This window comes from Rhinopithecus bieti, unplaced genomic scaffold (assembly GCF_001698545.2).
Source record: "Rhinopithecus bieti isolate Rb0 unplaced genomic scaffold, ASM169854v2 scaffold_70066, whole genome shotgun sequence".
Lineage (NCBI taxonomy): Eukaryota > Metazoa > Chordata > Mammalia > Primates > Cercopithecidae > Rhinopithecus > Rhinopithecus bieti.
The window spans coordinates 568,913-586,911 of NW_016826556.1; the positions used below are offsets into that span (position 1 = coordinate 568,913).

The following is a 17,999-nucleotide window of genomic DNA, read 5'->3' on the forward strand; positions in this document are numbered from 1 at the left end:
AAAAAAAAAAAAAAAAAAAAAAAAAAAAAGTGGTGAAAGTGGGCACATTCTTCAGATAAAAAGTTTCTTTTCTTTTTTTTTCTTCCACAGTGCTACTACTATTCCAATCAATGCCTGTGATTCCAGCATAGCCATTATCAAGTGGCTCACCACAGCAAAAATTCACAAGCAGGTGGAAACTATAAGAGATGTGAGCAATTTGAAATGCCCCACCTCAAAATATACTGATATTCTCTGCTATTCCATTCTCCTCAGATATGACTCTTCCCAAATATTGCTATGGCAAAAAGCAGTCACATGAATATCATTTATAATTTTAAGATGTAACCTATGTTCTCAAAAAACTAAAAATAGAACATATACACTAGGTATATATGCCCCCTAAAAAGGAAATCAGTATGTTGAACAATATGTGCACTCCCATGTTTATTGTAACACTATTCACAATAGCCAAGATACAGAAGCAACCTATATTTCCACAACAGATGAACAGATTTAACAAAAAAAAAAAAAAAGTGGGACCGGGCATGGTGGCTGACACCTGTAATCCCAGCACTTTGGGAGGCCGAGGCGGGTGGATCATGAGGTCAGGAGATGGAGACCATCCTGACTAACACGGTGAAACCCCGTCTCTACTAAAAATACAAAACATTAGCCAGGCGTGGTGGTGAGCACCTGTAGTCCCAGCTACCCGGGAGGCTAAGGCAGGAGAATGGCGTGAACCCGGGAGGCGAAACTTACAGTGAGCCGAGACAGTGCCACTGCACTCCAGCCTGGGTGACAGAACGAGACTCTGTCTCAAAAAATAAATAAATAATTAATTAAAAAATAAAAATAAAAATAAACTGGTATATGTACACAAAGGACTACTACTCAGCCATAAAAAAGAACGAAATCCTGCATTCAAGACCACATGGATGAGCATGGAGGACATTAAGTAAAATAAGCAAGACACAGAAAGATACATAATGCATGTTCTCACTCAAATGTAGAAGCTAAAAAAATTGATCTATTATGCATGGTGGCCCACATCTGTAATACCAGACTTTGAGAGGTTGAGGCAGGAGGATCTCTTGAGCCCAGGAGTTCAAGACCAGCCTAAGCAACATAGTAAACCCCATCTCTACAAAAGAAAAAATACAAAAATTAGCTGTGTATAGTAGCTCATGCCTGTACTCCTAGCTACTTGGGAAGCTGAAGCAGCAGGATCAACAGAGCTGGGAGTTGGAGGCCACAGTGAGCTATGATCGCACCACTGCACTCCAGACTGGGTAACAGAGTGAGGCCACGTTTCAAGAAAAGAAAAAAAAAAGTGGATCTCACAGAAGTAAAGAATAGAACAGTGGTTACTCTAAGTTGGGAAGGGTGAGGCAGGTAGGAATATGTTGGTTAACACAGTGTTCACCAACCTTTTTGGCATCGGGGACTGGTTTTGTGGAAGACAATTTTTCCACAGGACAGCATGGGGAGGGTTTCAACAATAGACATTATACTCTCATAAGAAGCAGGCAACCTGGATACCTCGCATGTGCAGTTCACAACAGGGTTTGTGCTCCTATAAGAATCTATATGAGAATCTAGTGCCACCACTGATTTGACAGGAGCCAGAGCTCAGGCTGTAATGCTCTCTCACCCACTGCTCACCTCCTGCTGTGCAGCCATTTCCTAAGAAGCCAGGGACCAGTACTGGTCCACATCCCAGGGTTGGGGACTCCAAGGTTAACAAAATTAAAGCTAAATAGGAAGAAAAAGTTCTAGTATTCTATAACACTGTAAGATGATTACAGTTAATAATAGCTTAATGTATATTTTCAAACAGCTAGAAGAGCAAGTTTTAAATTGTTTCTAACATGGATAATGTTTGAGGTGATGGATATGCTAATTACCCTAATTTGACCATTATTCATTATGTGTATCCAAATACCACACTGTGCCCCCTAAACAGGTACGATTATTATGTCAAATAAAAACAAAAAAGAATATATAGCCCTAATAGCCTATTCAAGTAAAAAAGTAACCCATGATTTTTTTTTGCAGCAAAATTTAGTATTTTAACAATAAACATAGTGTTTAATGTTAACTACATTACAAATTACCCAAACTGGAGGTGTTTCTTCATTATATAAAAATATTTTATTATAGCAATATGATTTAAGGTATTAACCTCTGAAACCACTGAATGTCACCACATTTGTCATATCAAACCGTAAGTGGTCTCAAATATGTCTTAATGTCCATATAATTAAAACAATAGAACTAATTCAATCCTTTTACTAAAAAGTAAAAAAGAGCAAGAAAATACAGAAATTGTTTCAAGATTTCAAACAATATATGGAGCAACCACTGAAATTCTGTAGATGGTACAGCAGCAAGTCTACTTTGAAAGGCACTGCTGACAGTGAACCTCTTTCCACAGCAATACACAATTGATTCCAAGAAAACGGCAGAAGCTGCTAAATGTGTACAGAGTAACACCAAAGACAAATAAGTCGACCGTAACTCAAAACACACAAACAAACAAACAAAAATCAGTAGGATTTTCCCCTCCCCATTTTCCTAAGATCTTTAAATCAAGTGTTTCAAGCATGTTTATAAAACATGCTCACATTGTGATATGCTAGCATTTCTTATTTTGAGAAATAATGCAACTTCCTAAATCACAACCTAAGAGTCAGAATGTGCGATTTTAATTTCTGAAAAAAGAACATGCATAATTTATTACAATTCTGAATACTCACCTACAATATTTAAAGACAAAAAAATGGAGCACAACCTCCTACTCAGAAAATTATCCTTCCTCCCAATTTCTATTTTATATCTGACATCAAAAAAAAAAAAAAAATCCCTGTTTAAAGTTTCCTTAGGTCATTTTAAAATAAATAAAATAGTTTCATTTTAAAAGTTGTTAATGCCCAGTTGATACTGCAGTTGTAAATGATATGAAATTTCTCATGTGATGTTTTAGTCCACTTTCTGTTGCTTATAACAGAATACCAGGAACTAGGTAATTTATAAAGAAAAGGAATTTATTTCCTACAGTTATGGAGACAGAGAAGTCCAAGGTTGAGGGGCCAGATCTCGAGAAGCTGGGAGCCTTCTTGCTGGCAGGGGATCTGTGCAGAGTATGGAGGCAGCATAGGGTGTCACATGGCAAGGGGGCTGAGCATGCTAACATGCTTACTCAGGTCTCTCTTCCTCTTCTTATAAGCCACCAGTTTTACACTCCTATGATAACTCATTCATCCATTAATCCAATAACAAATCAATCTATGAGTGGATTAATCCATTCATAAGAACTGAGTACTCATGATCCACTCTCCTCTTAAAGGCCCCACATTGGAGATTCCGTACTGTCACATTGGGGATTAAGTTTTCCATACACGAAATTTGGGGGACACATTCAAATTATACCATGTGGCAAAAGCTACTCTTGATCTTTGTTGTTTAAAGCTAGAGAACTAATGACCAGGCACAGCGGCTCATGTCTGTAATCAAAGCACTTTGGGAGGCCGAGGCAGCAGGGTGATCACTTGAGGCCAGGAATTCAAGACCAACCTGAGCAACAAAGCACTCCATCTCTTTTTTTTTAAATACAGTAAGATAAAATAAAATGAAATAAAGTTAAAGTACTATTTCTATAAAACATTAAATGTAATTTCACTATCAGAAAAATAGCTTTCTTGTGGAAATTACTACTAATAAAGAAATCAAGAGATATTTTCATTTACCTACAGTAAGAAGTGATTACCTTCATATTAGCACTTTCTAATCTTTTCAAAAAGGATAGAAGAAATTAACAGTTCTTGCAGTGGAGAAGAGCCACAATTCTTGGATATGTACATCTATGTTAATCAAGGATTAATTATGCCACATACTTCATGGCTAATAGGAGAGAAAGAATGCTGACCACTAGGCAAGGATAGGATGTTTATCTGACATTCATATTGATACAGATACAATGGGCACTCTCAGTGACAACGAGTAATGATTTCTTAGGAAAGCTAATGTTCGAAGAGTTTTGCACATCACTGATTATCCCACTTTTATCTATTATACTTTTTGAAAAGAAAGACCCATTCTCTTAAATTGCCTAGTTAGAAAGTACTCTTTATGCAATAATGTTAATCTATCTTGATTTATAAATATTGTAATAATGCCCTTTTTAAATTTTCTGCACAACGTGATAGTTTTTTGGTTTTTTGAATCACAGCCACTCCACCCTCACCCACACCCAGCATCAGAGATTAAAGCAAATGATGCTTTATACTCTCTCAAAAATAAATCTAGACTTTGGAAAATTACACAGTAATGTACAAGCATATAAAAACTCAGTGTCAGAAGTAATTTCAGTAATTGCAGGGAGCTCTCTGGAGGTATCTGCCTGTAATTTAAGGACCAACTATGGATGTAAACCGAGACAATGATACTATCGTTATGCACCACGAAATTTTCCTAAGAGCTTTGATCAGATTCCCCTAAATAGTTTATGCATGTCTCTGTATGCAATAATAGGCGCTGACCTGAAATAGTTAAAATGAAAATAGTCAGGGCTGTATCTGTCTGAACATATACAAATTCGGTTTAAAAATGTGAAAGTAGATCTGCAAAACTCAATTGTCAAAAGGTGGCCTACGGTATTTTCATGACAGAGGATCTTTGTTAGGTTTGTTAATGTAACATGTAAAAGAGGGGCTAGTGTATGCAATTAGTTTCCTCCTCGAGAGAGATACTAGGAAGGTGGACGACAGTACCCCGGGGAGACTCACGCGTCGGTCTAGGGCCCTTTTTGTCCCCCACCCTCACCTCACTCCTTTCCTTCGCACACACAGACATGCACTTTCCCATCACATTTGGGAGCCCCGGTGGGCAGTTTTCTAGGGTCGTTTCACTGGAGCGTTAAATGGGATCTGACGCCACCGGGCAGCCTGGGGTTGGATGCCATAGCCCCCAGCGCCCACGGCTCACCTCCAGCTTGTGGTTGATTTGAGACACAGACTGGGCTTTGTGGCAAAGCTGTGCAAAGCAGGAGCTCAGGCTGGTCATCTTCTGTCGCCCCTCATAAGTAATGTCCGCCTGGTCTGGATCGATCTCGCCCAGGAGCAGATCCACATCCACAAAAGCCTTGTCGAACTCCTTCTCCAGCACCTCCAGCCACCGGAACATGGACACCCCGCCGGGGGCCCCGGCGGAGCAGGAGGCGCCCCCTGGGCCCCCTCCGGCTGCTGCTGGGCATGGACCGCCCGCCGACATGGCGCCGTCAAGGGCCTCACCCGACTGCTGAAGACCCTCGCCGTCCCACCCGCACGAAGGGAACTGCTGGGACTGAGGGGACCCCCGCGCGCGCGCGCACCTTCCGTCACCTCCCTTCACCTCGCGCCGTTAACGCCAGCAACACAGCCACAGAACCGCAGGAGTAACGAGGCTGAGGATGAGGCGGCAGCGGCGGCGACACACGGAAGATTCGGTCTGTCCCACCTCCCAGCTTGCCCACCCTGCGCATGCGTAGCGAAGAGCTGGGCGGACGCAGCCAGGAGGGACAAAATGGGCGGGGCCAGGATGCGACCTTGTCCTATGAAAGGCCTCAGCTTGGGGCCTGCCTGTCAGCGGCCATATTAACAACTGGCAAACTACGGCTTGAATCCCTGAGAAACGGAGGCGCGTGGTTTCTGCATCCTGGTTGGAAAGGCCCGAGGATGAGAAAGGTGTCCACGTCGCAGAAAGGAAGGATTTCCGCCGGTTTGACTTAACAGTTGGTGGGAGCCATTCCAAAGTCCTCCCAGAAAGTTGCTGCGGTGGCGTCTAGGGTCAGGGAGGGGAGAGCAAGGAAGGGCGGTGTGAGCATGCGCAATAGCCACGTTTTACCTTTTGGATTCCAGTTCCTGGTTAGGATGGAGTGGGTGTGCACACTGGCTGTTCTTGGGAAACCAACCCCAAATTCCAGGTGTGGACTGCCCAACGCTGCGCATTGAAGCGGCTGACCAGATTTTGCGGAATTAATAGAAAACTTTTTGTATGGTGATTAAGAGTCAGGTAGACCTGGTGAACGTTCAGTTGTTACCCTCTGTCACATACTACCTGTGTCACCTTACATGGCTTAGTTAACCTTGAAACCAAGTTTCCAAATTTTACTTAACTCAGTTGTAAGATAAACTCTTAGCGTCACTTCTTGGCACATGGTATTCCTCTTAATACGCCATAGGTCACACATTTCAAAAGCAACTACAGTAATGCTTCGCTTAAGATGGGGATATGTTCTTAGGAATGTGTCCTTAGGTTAATCATCCCTTAGGGAACATCCTAGAGTGTATTTAAACACAAACCTAGATAGTATAGCCTACTACACACCTAGGCTGTATGATGTAGCCTGTTGCTCTTAGGCTGTAAACCTGTACAGTATGTTGCCATTCCGAATACGGTAGGCAATTATAATACAGTGGTAACTATTTGTGTATTTAAACTTATCTAAACATAGAAAAGGTACAGTAAAAACATGGCATATACTCTTATAGGGTCACCATAGTTTATGTGATCCATTCATGGCTGAAGCCTTGTTATTTGGCACATTTGAAAACGTACAGTGTTCCCACACGTGACATTTCAGAAAATCAAAATTGTGAATTCATATATTTACAAATATATTGAATGCAGATCTCTGTTGCGACACTGAAGACACAAAAATGAATGAGACATGACCTTTACTCAAGCTAAGACAGGCTAGTGAGGCTCCTAACTCTCAACTATAACTTTAACTTGAATTTTTCGGTGCCTTTAAAAGTATTCAGCAACTCCTCCCTTTACATTCTGCCTAATTCCAGTGCAAGGGTAGACAATCCTAGAAAGGGAAAGAGAAACCTATGTGATTAGAGTAGGCTGGTGGAAACTCCTGCATTACCTAGAAACATGTTTAGATGAATGCAGTCTGCTGTAATCTGTTCTTGGGACAGACCCTTCCAGTTAATCACCACCCAAAGCCTGCACTGTGTGCCCTTTGCCGATGCAAGGCCACTGAGGAGCAAGAAATCACAATTTTAGTTTTGCAGTCTTTGTACTATAGGGCAGACTGGTTAGCATGAAGCTATAAAGTCCTTTGGCTTGAGCAAACTTAGCTAATCAAAATGGATCATGAGATCCTGACCTTAGACTTAAGTAGGGACCTTCACACAGGTTTTAGTACACAATAAATAATGTAAAACTAAAATTTGCATCTTTCCCCATTCCGTTCCAAAATTAGATTTATTTTCATCTACAATATTAGCAAAAACATCATTGCTACAACTATCAAGCTCCCAGCCACTTTATCTACACATAATACAGTTAGCAATGCATTTTCAGGAGCTCGAAGTAAATAATTTAAAATTAGCAGGGCAGGGGGAGAATACATTGAACCACAATTATAATAGCTTTCAATTATTGGGTCCTTACTATGTGTTAGGCATTATGCTATTTTCTTTACTTCTCTGATCCTTACAAAATCCTGTGAGGTAGGTATGACCACGTCTTTTATTGTTGTTGTTGTTGTTGAGAAAGGATCTTGCTCCGTCGCCCATTCTACAGTGCAGTGGCACGATCACAGCTCACTGCAGCCTCACTTTGTTGACTAGGCTGGTCTGGAACTCCTGGACTCAAGTAATCCTCCTACCTAGGCCTCCAAAAGTGTTGGGATTACAGGTGAGAGCCACCACACCGAGTAATCACTTTTTAACAGATGAAGTCACAGACAGTTTAAGTGTCTTGGTAAGGTCACAAAGCTAGAAAGTGACTGAGGTAGTATGTCCATCTAAGTGTCTTTTTCTCCTAAGTTGTTGCTGTTAACCATGGAATACAGAAGAATGAAGGAATCTATTTCTTCTTGCATAAGTTAGCAGTATAATAAACTAACAAGTCAGTTCCAAAAGTTCTTTTTAATTTCTTCCTCGTTAGAAACCGTATACAAATCTATTAACATATAAGAAATATTACCAAAAAATTGTAGTAACTCATTTTCTGTTACTTGTAACTCTAATTTATATGAACCACACTTGAGTATAAATTTCATTTCTTTAAAAAAATCAACTTCCACCTACATTGTGTGGGTGCAGCTGAGCGACATTTTAAGTGTTTATATGTTTCCAGTGCTCTAATGGTTTGTGGGTACCCCCATTTTCAAGATCGCAGAACCCAGCTTCATATCTATTACAACTTTTACAACTTCAACAAGTCATAGACTCATCTATGTCTCAGACAAGTTTCATGTCATGTTGTCCCTTCTCATTACCATAGTATGGAGACATAATCTTTTGCCCACCTTGATTGAGGTTATGCAAATCTGCAAGTCACAGCAGAACATGAATGTGAAAAGGAGGGCTTATCATCAGGGCTTAATGTTCAAGTGCTGCCATCTGTTGTCGGTGTACTCTATCTACACTTACTGCCTTATCCTTACCTACTCTGGAATTTGAGATTGTATGTAATGTCAATACTTGAGCGATTTGTTTTTCCACAGATATTAAAGTCTTGATACTTCTATTTGCAGTTGGATAGGCAGAAGCTTCCAATCACTGTTTTATGAATCATGCTTATGTGATTTTTAAAAAACATAACTTAAATGTGACACTCTTGTTTTAGGAACTTATCCCTACAGAGTTTTGTCACAAGGCGTTACTAAGAATAAACTGGGTGGAGACTGAGGAAGTTGGGGAAAGAGAGATGATGCTAAGGATTTGATAGGTACTGGTAATTAACTGTGGGGTCAGTGTATAGTTTAAATATTTATGGAGCATCATTGATTGCAAGGGCACTGTAATAAAAGGGTGTATAAGACCCACCTTGGACTAGAGAGGGAGATTATCACTTATTGAACTCTGCTGTGTTCCAGGCCCTGTACTAAACTTCACATGTTTCATTTAGTTTCCAGTAACCCTACCAAGAGAAAGGGTTAAGTATGCGCTGTTGGTGGCTATAACAAGTTGTATGTATGGTGAATGAAGAAAGTAAAAATCCACTAACATTTTACTTAATCAATGTAGGAAAGTCTTGGAGTGTTGTATTCATACATATTATTTATATTTATTAAATTTATTATTCATATTTACTAACAGTTTTGAAATTTTCAGATACATATGCTAAAGAAGTAAGTTTAGGAATCCAAAGGGATTTATTAGCCTTATTCCCCTGATTATTTCTCTTGTATAAACAAAGGGATCTGGGTGTGGTGGTGTGTACCTGTAGTCTTAGCTACTTGAGAGGCTGAGGTGGGAGGATTTCTTGAATCTAAGAGTTTGAGACCCTCCTGGGCAACATAATGAGATCATGTCTCAAAAACAAACAAAAAACAGGACAACTGTTTGCTCTCTTGTTTTTTAAACTTGAGAATTTTGGTGCAGTGATTTAGAATTAGCTCAGATACCTCCTCTTCCAGGAAGCCTTCCTTCTTTCTCCTCATAGGATGCTATGGGCTCCATCCCCAATTAGCTTCCTGAAAATATCTTTTACAGCGTTTATCATATTATATTGAAGTTTGTTAGACTGTGAGTTCCTTGGCAACAATAACTGTGTCTTACTTATCTTTGTATCCCAGGTCCTAACGCAGGACCTAGAATGTGGTAGGAATGCTGTAACTATTTGTGGGATAACTTCAATAATTAAGGCATTCGAGCATTCTACCTAGGAAACTCTAACCGTCACTTCACTTTTCAAGAAATACTTGTGGTACATGCTAGAGAGCATAGCTAAATATTAATCTATTTTTATATTGCCTCAGAGATTAGGATATCTATAAATTACGTATTAGTCTTTCTTTTTTGAAACCTAAAGTTTTATTTTACAATGATCTGGCTTATTTGACTAATAAATACATTATAATTTAGGCTTCAAGGATTCTTTTGCTTATTCCATTGTCAAAATTTACTAGATATTACATTTTGTATAGTATATTCAACCTAAAACCAAAACATAACAAGTTTTAAAAAAACCCTTGTTATTATATTTTTATTTCCTTACACTATCAAAGCTGGACTATAACTGCTTTTCCCCTTTTCCCCGATGTACATTCTTCATCTACCACTTCCCACAGCTCCAGGGTTGCTTCAGCCTTGTCTGAAACCACCATTTATCAACAGTAGTATCAGAGTTTCCTACTCATTTTTTCTTCTTCTTTCATCCCCTGTCAAGTCACTGTTTATTTCTCAAGTGTCAGACTTTATGGATCAAACATACACTTTCCCTCATCACCCTCTGTTATTTATGTTTTTTATAAATTAGTCTACTAAGGGCCTCCCAAACAGTTGTATTCCAAATACCCTTCAACAATAATTATTTTTTCAAATTTTGACTGAAAAGTATAAATTATCTAATTAGAAATTTCAGCCGGGTGCCATGGCTTGTTCCTGTAATCCCAACACTTTGGGAGGTCAAGGCGGGCAGATCACCTGAGGTCAGGAGTTTGAGACCACCCTAGCCAACGTGGTAAAACCCCGTCTCTACTAAAAATACAAAAATGAGCCAGGCGTGGTGGCACGCATCTGTAATCCCAGCTACTCAGGAGGCTGAGGCACAAGAATCGCTTGAACCCGGGAGGTGGAGGTTGCAGGGAGCCGAGATCGCACCACTGCACTCCAGCCTGGACAATGAGAGTGAAACTCGTCTCAAAAAAAAGAAAGAAAGAAAAAGAAACTAAAAATCAGAAAAGTGTAGTGAAACTATTACACAAAAAACCCTATCACAACAATTGTTGGAGATAGTATTTGTTTTGTCCCTAGTTGATTGTAACTCACTCAGAATTTGTTTGGCTTTTATGGCCATGGTGAGCAGAGAGAGTTAGGACGAAAAGACTTCTATAGTGAAAATTTGTCACTACACATGGGATTCTCTCCATATTTGAGCTCCCTCCCTCTAGGGAATTTCCCATTTTATGTTACTTGGTGAGAGAGAGAATCCTTCTTCCATAATAAGCTGAAAATGTCAGATAATCACTTTCCTGGCTCTGTGACAGGTATGTGACCTGGACTTAGCTAACTAGAATTATCCACCTGAAATTTTTAACATGGAGATAGTGAGGCAGGATTGGGAGAATTCCTTTTGGTAGGGATTGGAGAGGGAGGGGAGATAGCAGTTTCAGTGGCAACCATGCTAGTGATAGTGTTGTGTTAGATTCAGGTTTGTGGCAGAGGCTGGTACATTCGTGTTGTGTAGTGGCAGCAGGAATGGTGTCCTCACTCAACTGAGGTGCAGTTTTGCAATTTTGCTTGTGATTTTGACTATGCAGCCTTCCTTTATTCTTGGTCATTTCCAATTCACATTCGCCAGGCATTCTTATACTTCATTGTGCTACCCAGTTTTCTTTCAGTAATTCTTTTTCTGCTTTAATTGGCCAGAATTTGTTTCTGTTGCTTGCAATCCATAACTTAAACTGATACACCAACTGTCATTTGTTGAGATCCTACTTTTTGCCCATCAACTTGATAAAATTTAGTTTGCTTCATCTATTCCTTTCTGTAAAATGGAAATTATTTCCCCATTTTATCTTGTGGAAGAACAAAATGAGGCTTAGAGAAGTTAAGTAGTAGAAGAATTCAATTTTCTGTGTTACTTTAAACGTATGCTCTTTATGCAACATGCTTTAGAAGGAACAAATATATTTTTAAAAAATCATATACACAATTTGTTTAATCTTTAAAATGTCTTTTATCAGAGACAGGGGTTTTCATTTTATAAAAGTCTTCTGTTTAGCTTCCAGAGTTTTATTGCAGGAATAATGAGCTGATGCTTGTAATCCCAGATCAGGGAGAATTTGGGTTAGTTCGTTTCCTTTTTGGAATTCAGTTTCCTATGCACAATGGAAAAATGTGATGTTGATTAGATTATCTCTAAAGTCCCTTCCAATGCGGACATCCTATGAAAGTAATAAAAATGATCAACACATCAAAAACAAAGGTAAATACTCCTTCCTTTTTTTGAGACTGAGTCTCACTGTGTCACCCAGGCTGGGGTGCAATGGCACAGTCTTGACTCACTGCAACTTCTGCCTCCTGGGTTCAAGCAGTTCTCCTTGCCTCAGCCTCCTGAGTAGCTGGGATTACAGGTCTGTGCCACCAGGCTCAGGTGATTGTATTTTTAGCAGAGACAGGGCTTCGCCATGTTGGCCAGACTGGTCAAAATCCTGACCGCAAATCCTGACCTCACACTCCCAAAGTGCTGGGATTACAGGCGTGAGTACCTGGCATGACCAAATTCTCCTCCTAACTACAACAGAAGTTTCTGCATATTTATTTATCCTGGTATGATATGCCTTGTATGGTAATTACTCTCAAAATACTACATACAAGATATTAGGTAACTTCAGAGTTTAGGCCAATTATTTCTTGCCCTTTGCTTTTAATAAATCAGGGAAGGCCAATGTCCATCTCATAGAGGTACACATTTGTATATATTGCAGCATTTTTAATGATGGCACTATTGACAGTTTGGACTCCATAATTCTTCATTGTGGGGGCTATCCTGTGCATCGTAGCCCCCAAAATGAAGCAGCATCCCTGGCCATTACCCACTAGAGGCCGGTAACACTGCCTCTCTCCCCAGTGTTTTAATGATAATCAAAAATAATGTTTCCAGCCGAGAACATGGTGGCACCCCTGTAGTCTCAGTTACTCTGAAGGTGTGAAGTTGGGGAGGTGAAGGTTGCAGTGAGACAAGATTACATCACTGCACTGCAGCCTGGACAACACAGAATCTGTCTCAAATAAAACAAAACAGAAAAGTTTCCGGAGAGAGAGGGAAAATAAGGATAAAGAAAGCAAGAAAGGGATATCCCAGCTACTCGGGAGGTTGAAGCATGAGAATGACTTGAACCTGGGAGGCAGAGGTTGCAGTGAGCCAAGATCCTGTCACTGCATTCCAGCCTGGGCAAATAAAGCGAGACTGTCTCAAAAAAAATAAAAATAAAATTAAAAAATAAAATGAGAGGGAGTATCCAGCCTAGAGAATCTGAACAAATAATCTACTCCAATCCAAATTCAAATACAAAGCATATTTCTTGAGATTGCTATCTTTCTTATGTTGAAAGACTAAAGCTAGATTCTGAGCTCTATTTTGAACACAGTTGCTAGGCCTGTCATTGAGTTGCCATACTTGAGAGACACCTTTGTTCCTTCACTTGGTTTCCCCTTACCCAAAGGAGTCAAGTAATAACAATCATGTAAGGTGTTGTTAAAATCTTTGGAAGAAAGTACTGCATGCTTCACACTTAGCCTTATGGACCCACAAACTCCAGAGATAAAAACACCAGAGCTTTATACTTATGGTCCTTAGTCAATGTGTGAAAACTCCAAAAGCCAGCAGAAAGTGAACTAGAAGCTGAGCAATGGTGGCAGCTCCTATATTGCTCCTAGCATAACAAAGATGAGACAGGCTTGCCATCTCCAGAAGAGGAACAACAAAACATGTGTGTCCTTCAAGCATGCAGGCTGTACCTTTGTTTTATATTTTTTCTGTAGTCTATAAGTATCAACAAGACTTTGCCTCCTTTCAAAAAAAAAAAAAAAATTGACTTTTCAGCTTAGCCGAAATAAATAGGTATGTTCTGGGAAAAGACAGATCTTTTATTCTTCAAAACATTCTGAAACTTTTAATGATCAAAGTTATTTACATTTATAATGGTAAAATCAAAAAACAGCTTAAAACTCCAATAGTTAGAAAGTAGTTAAATTATAGACAATACTTTTGATGGACTATTATTTTAGACATTTAAGTTTTGATTTACAGAAACTGAAATAATATGGAAAAATATAATAGTGAAAAGAGGGAAATGTAAAGTTATATATGAGTATGTTTACAACCTGAGGAAATAAAACTCTTCACAGTGTAAAATATTAGAAATAATGCCAGAATTGCAGTAAAGCAATAGAACTGCCATGGAAAAGAAGAAAAAAATTATATAGTATAATTTCAAGGCTCAAAGAAAAAGGAATCCTGTGGTCACCAATAAAGGATGAAGAATGGAACTCATCACTGTGCTGTATAATAGAAAAATTTGCTGTTATCAATGGCAGATAAGAGGACAGGATTTTGCAAGCATTTTTATTTCAAGTAACTGGATATGAATTTACCTTTATAGTAATGCAGAAACATGTGCAATAAGTATTATTCTTTGTCTTTTCAAAGCCTAAACATAGAAAAGAAGAAACTTGAAATGTAATGTTTGACTTTGGGATGTGACTCAAGGTGACTATTCTTCCCTCCTTGCCGTTTTTTTTCCAAATTTTCTTTCATTGAGCATTACTTTGATTGTTAGAAATTCTAAAATCAAAATAAATTATATTACTCAACAAAAGAAACAACAAAGTGTTCGGAAAGTCAGAATAGTGACCAAAATCTCTTTACCGTTCCTTATCTGTGATAAAGAAAACAGAGGAAACTTTTAGCTTCTGTGAAAGGAAAATATCCTGGGCCCCCAAAATCACTAAGCTAAAGGGAAAAGTCAAGCTGAGAACTGCTGAGGGCAAACCTGCCTCCCATTCTATTCAAAGTCACCCCTCTGCTCTCTGAGATAAATGCCTATCTGATTGCCTCCTTCGGAGAGGCTAATCAGAAACTCAAAAGAATGCAACCATTTGTCTCTTATCTACCTATGACCTGAAAGCCCCCTCCCCGCTTCAAGTTGTCCCACTTTTCCAGACTAAACCAATGTTCATCTTTCATGTGTTGATTGATGACTCATATCTTCCTAAAATGTATAAAACTAAACTGTGTGTTCTGACCACCTTGGGCACATGTCATCAGGAACTCCTGAGGCTGTGTCATGGGTGTGTGTCCTCAACCTTGGCAAAATAAGCTTTCTAAATTAACTGAGACCTGTCTCAGAATTTGGGGGTTCACATTTTGGTAACCACGGAGGGATTCTGGGTGTAGGTGCCCCTCACCTTTGACAAATCTCCTATGGGTGCTTGGTACCAGCTTGAGCAATCTTTATGGCTCAAACCAATAGAACAATTTGCTGAGGCCTGGAAGCATCTCCTCCAGAGAATCCCTGATCTCCCAAAATTTGGTTGAGAACTAAAGTTTATTTTGATGTACAACTTTTTTTTTTCTTTTTTTCTTTTTTTTGGAGTTTTACTTGTTTCCAACACAAGGCAAGTTTTTCTGCTTCCATGACGATGGTAGGCAGTGTTATATATAAAGTTTATATATAAAGTACCACAAAAGAAATAGCACTCGAATATAAAATTTTCTTTTAATTCTCATCAAGGCAAGGTACTTCTATAGAAGGGTGCACCCTTACAGATGGAGCAATGGTGAGCGCTCACCTGGACAAGGAAGGGGAAGGGGTTCTTGTCCCTGACGTGGCCCCTGCTCCTGTGTCGTTCCCCTATTGGCTAGGGTTAGACTACACAAGCTAAACTAATTCTGATTGGCTGGCTAATTTAAAGAGAATGACAGAGTGAGTGCTTTGGCGGAGTCAGTGCAGAGCTGGTAGCAGGTAATTGGAATGAGTTAGGGTGGAGCAGGTGATCAGAATGAGTCAGGGTGGAGTACGAAATCGAAAAATGTTGCTTTACGAGGAAGTTAAGTTTGAAAGTAAAAGGCAAAGAAGTGAACATACTGACATATTAATTATTTGAAAAGAAATTTAGAACTCGTATCTAACAGCAGGTAACTCCTTTGGGGAGTTTGAGCTTCCTTCCAACAGGGAAGAAGAGGTTTTCTTTCCCTGCTTCTAGGGTGGTAGAGAGCAATCTTCAGCTTGAGTCCTACTGCTAAATAAGTAAGTGAATTGCGGTCTTGGCTAAAGTTAGTTAAGGTTAACAACCAGCTGGTCTTAGTATCTCCTTACTATTAGAGCGCTCAGTAAATATATAAGTTGTGTGATCATTTCTTTTGCTTAACTTTTTTATTTGTTGCTCTTTGTTTCTGTTTTTATTGTTGTTTTGGTCTTTTTACCACCAGGTTTAATCAGCTCTATCCGACTTGATTAAATCTGAGGGGAAGTTCCAAATTCTGGGGAACAAGGCCTCTGAAGTGGCTAAATTCCTACCAAAAAAAAAGAAAATGGTGGTGTGGTTGGGGGAAAAAGGCCAGCAAAGGGGAAAAAAAAAGAGGAAAGATTTTTCATTTTGACTACCAAGGGGCTTTATTTACAAAACAAGGCCACCTTTTTACTAGCCAGACCAAACTGAAAGAGCAATGGCTGTACTTCTGAAATTGCAACAATTTGTCCTGAGGAAAGAGAGAGACCCTCTCATATTGTTTTATATTGTTTTATACTCTACCTGTTTTAAGAAAAAGTGAGGAAGAGAAACCAAAGACAGGCAGCCCGGTGCCAGGCCCAAAACCTGGCCTGGGCCTGCCTGGCCTAAACCTAGTAGTTAAAAATCAACTCATAACTTAGAAACCGATGTTATTCATAGATTCCAGACATTGTATAGAAGAACATTGTGAAACTCCTTGCCCTGTTCTGTTTCTCTCTATCAGTGCATGAAACCCCTGTCACGTATCCCCTAGATTGCTCAATCAATCACGACCCTTTCATATGAAATCTTTAGTGTTGTGAGCCCTTAAAAGGGACAGAAATTGTGCACTTGGAGAGCTCAAATTTTAAGGCAGTAGCTTGCCGATGCTCCCAACTGAATGAAGCCCTTCCTTCTACAACTCGGTGTCTGAGAGGTTTTGTCTGTGACTCGTCTGGCTATATTTCTTGGTTCCCTGACTGGAAAGTGAGATAACTGACGGATGGACAGCTGAGGCAGCCCCTTAGGTGGCTTAGGCCTACCCTATGGAGCATCCCTGCAGGGGACTCCGGCCAGCCTGAGTGATGCGATCCAAAGAGCTCTCGGGGTAGGCAATTGTCCCAGTAGAACACCTCATCAGAGCAGCGCATAACAGGTCCCCACAGAGGATTAACACAGTGGCTGAACACTGGGAAGGAACTGGCACTTGGAGTCAGAACATTTGAAACTTGGTAAGACTAGTCTTTGGAACTTGCCCCACTCCATCTGAGTGGAAGCGTAGCCTGATTACCCACGGTGTGCCTGGATTGGCACTTTTGTTCTGGTTTTGACTGACTTGATTTGGTAAGACTAGTGTTTGGAACTTGCCCCTCTCCATCTGAGTGGAAGCGTGGCCTGATCACCCACGGTGTGCCTGGATTGGTACTTTTGTTCTGGTTTTGTCTTGACTTGAATTGCTGGATACTTTGGATTTGGTTTTGACTTGGCTTAAATCTCTTGGTACTCGGATTTTGAATTTTGTGGTATTCTGATTTTGGTTTGATATAAATGATAAAAGTGTGTGTGTGCCCTCTTTACCCGTTCTTTGTTTTGTGGTGAGTGTGTGTGGTGAGAGCGTGGTAGTTTGTCTTAAAAAACATGGGTCAGGTGCAAAGTAAGCCCACCCCATTGGGAACTATGTTGAAAAATTTCAAGAAAGGTAAAAAGGGGGGAGGCAGAATTTATATAAAAAGAATGTTATATGGTAAATTCTTGTCCTGGAATAAATTAACTGGTTGTTTAAAAAAAAAATGTTTGTAATAAGTCAAAAAGTTGAGATATGTCAAAAAAAATTGTCTGTGGAAGTTGTAAAAGAAAAAAGTTATTAAAAAATTTGTACGCAAAAAATGTTACATAATTTAAAAGTAATAAGGCCTCCTGAGTACTCTTGAAAAAACAGTTTATGTGCAAGGTATAAAAAAGTAAAATATACCTTTAGTAAAAAGATTATAATGAGGCATAAGAATGTAGATTTTTGGCTGGGCACGGTGGTTCAAGCCTGTAATCCCAGCACTTTGGGAGGCCGAGACGGGTGGATCACGAGGTCAGGAGATCGAGACCATCCTGGCTAACACGGTGAAACCCCATCTCTACTAAAAATACAAAAAATTAGCCGGGCGAGGTGGCGGGCGCCTGTGGTCCCAGCTACTTGGGAGGCTGAGGCAGGAGAATAGTGTGAACCCGGGAGGTGGAGGTTGCAGTGAGCTGAGATCCGGCCACTACACTCCAGCCTGAGCGACGGAGCAAGACTCCATCTCAAAA

At 39.9% G+C, this 17,999-nt stretch overlaps 1 protein-coding gene and 1 long non-coding RNA gene across 3 annotated transcripts in view; one reads left to right on the forward strand and one right to left on the reverse strand.

Moving 5' to 3' along the window:
- Nucleotides 1-5,499, reverse strand: part of GOPC (golgi associated PDZ and coiled-coil motif containing) — a 44,944-nt gene extending 39,445 nt beyond the window's left edge. For both annotated transcript variants that reach the window (XM_017863465.1, XM_017863464.1), the window contains exon 1: nucleotides 4,966-5,499. In XM_017863465.1, the coding sequence (XP_017718954.1) occupies nucleotides 4,966-5,250 (285 nt within the window). In that variant the 5' untranslated portion in view covers nucleotides 5,251-5,499. The remainder of the gene's footprint in view (nucleotides 1-4,965) is intronic.
- A 148-nt stretch (nucleotides 5,500-5,647) lies between these two features.
- Nucleotides 5,648-17,999, forward strand: part of LOC108523006 (uncharacterized) — a 20,787-nt gene continuing 8,435 nt past the window's right edge. Inside the window, exon 1 of the long non-coding RNA XR_001883663.1 lies at nucleotides 5,648-5,753. This is a non-coding gene — a long non-coding RNA (uncharacterized LOC108523006). The remainder of the gene's footprint in view (nucleotides 5,754-17,999) is intronic.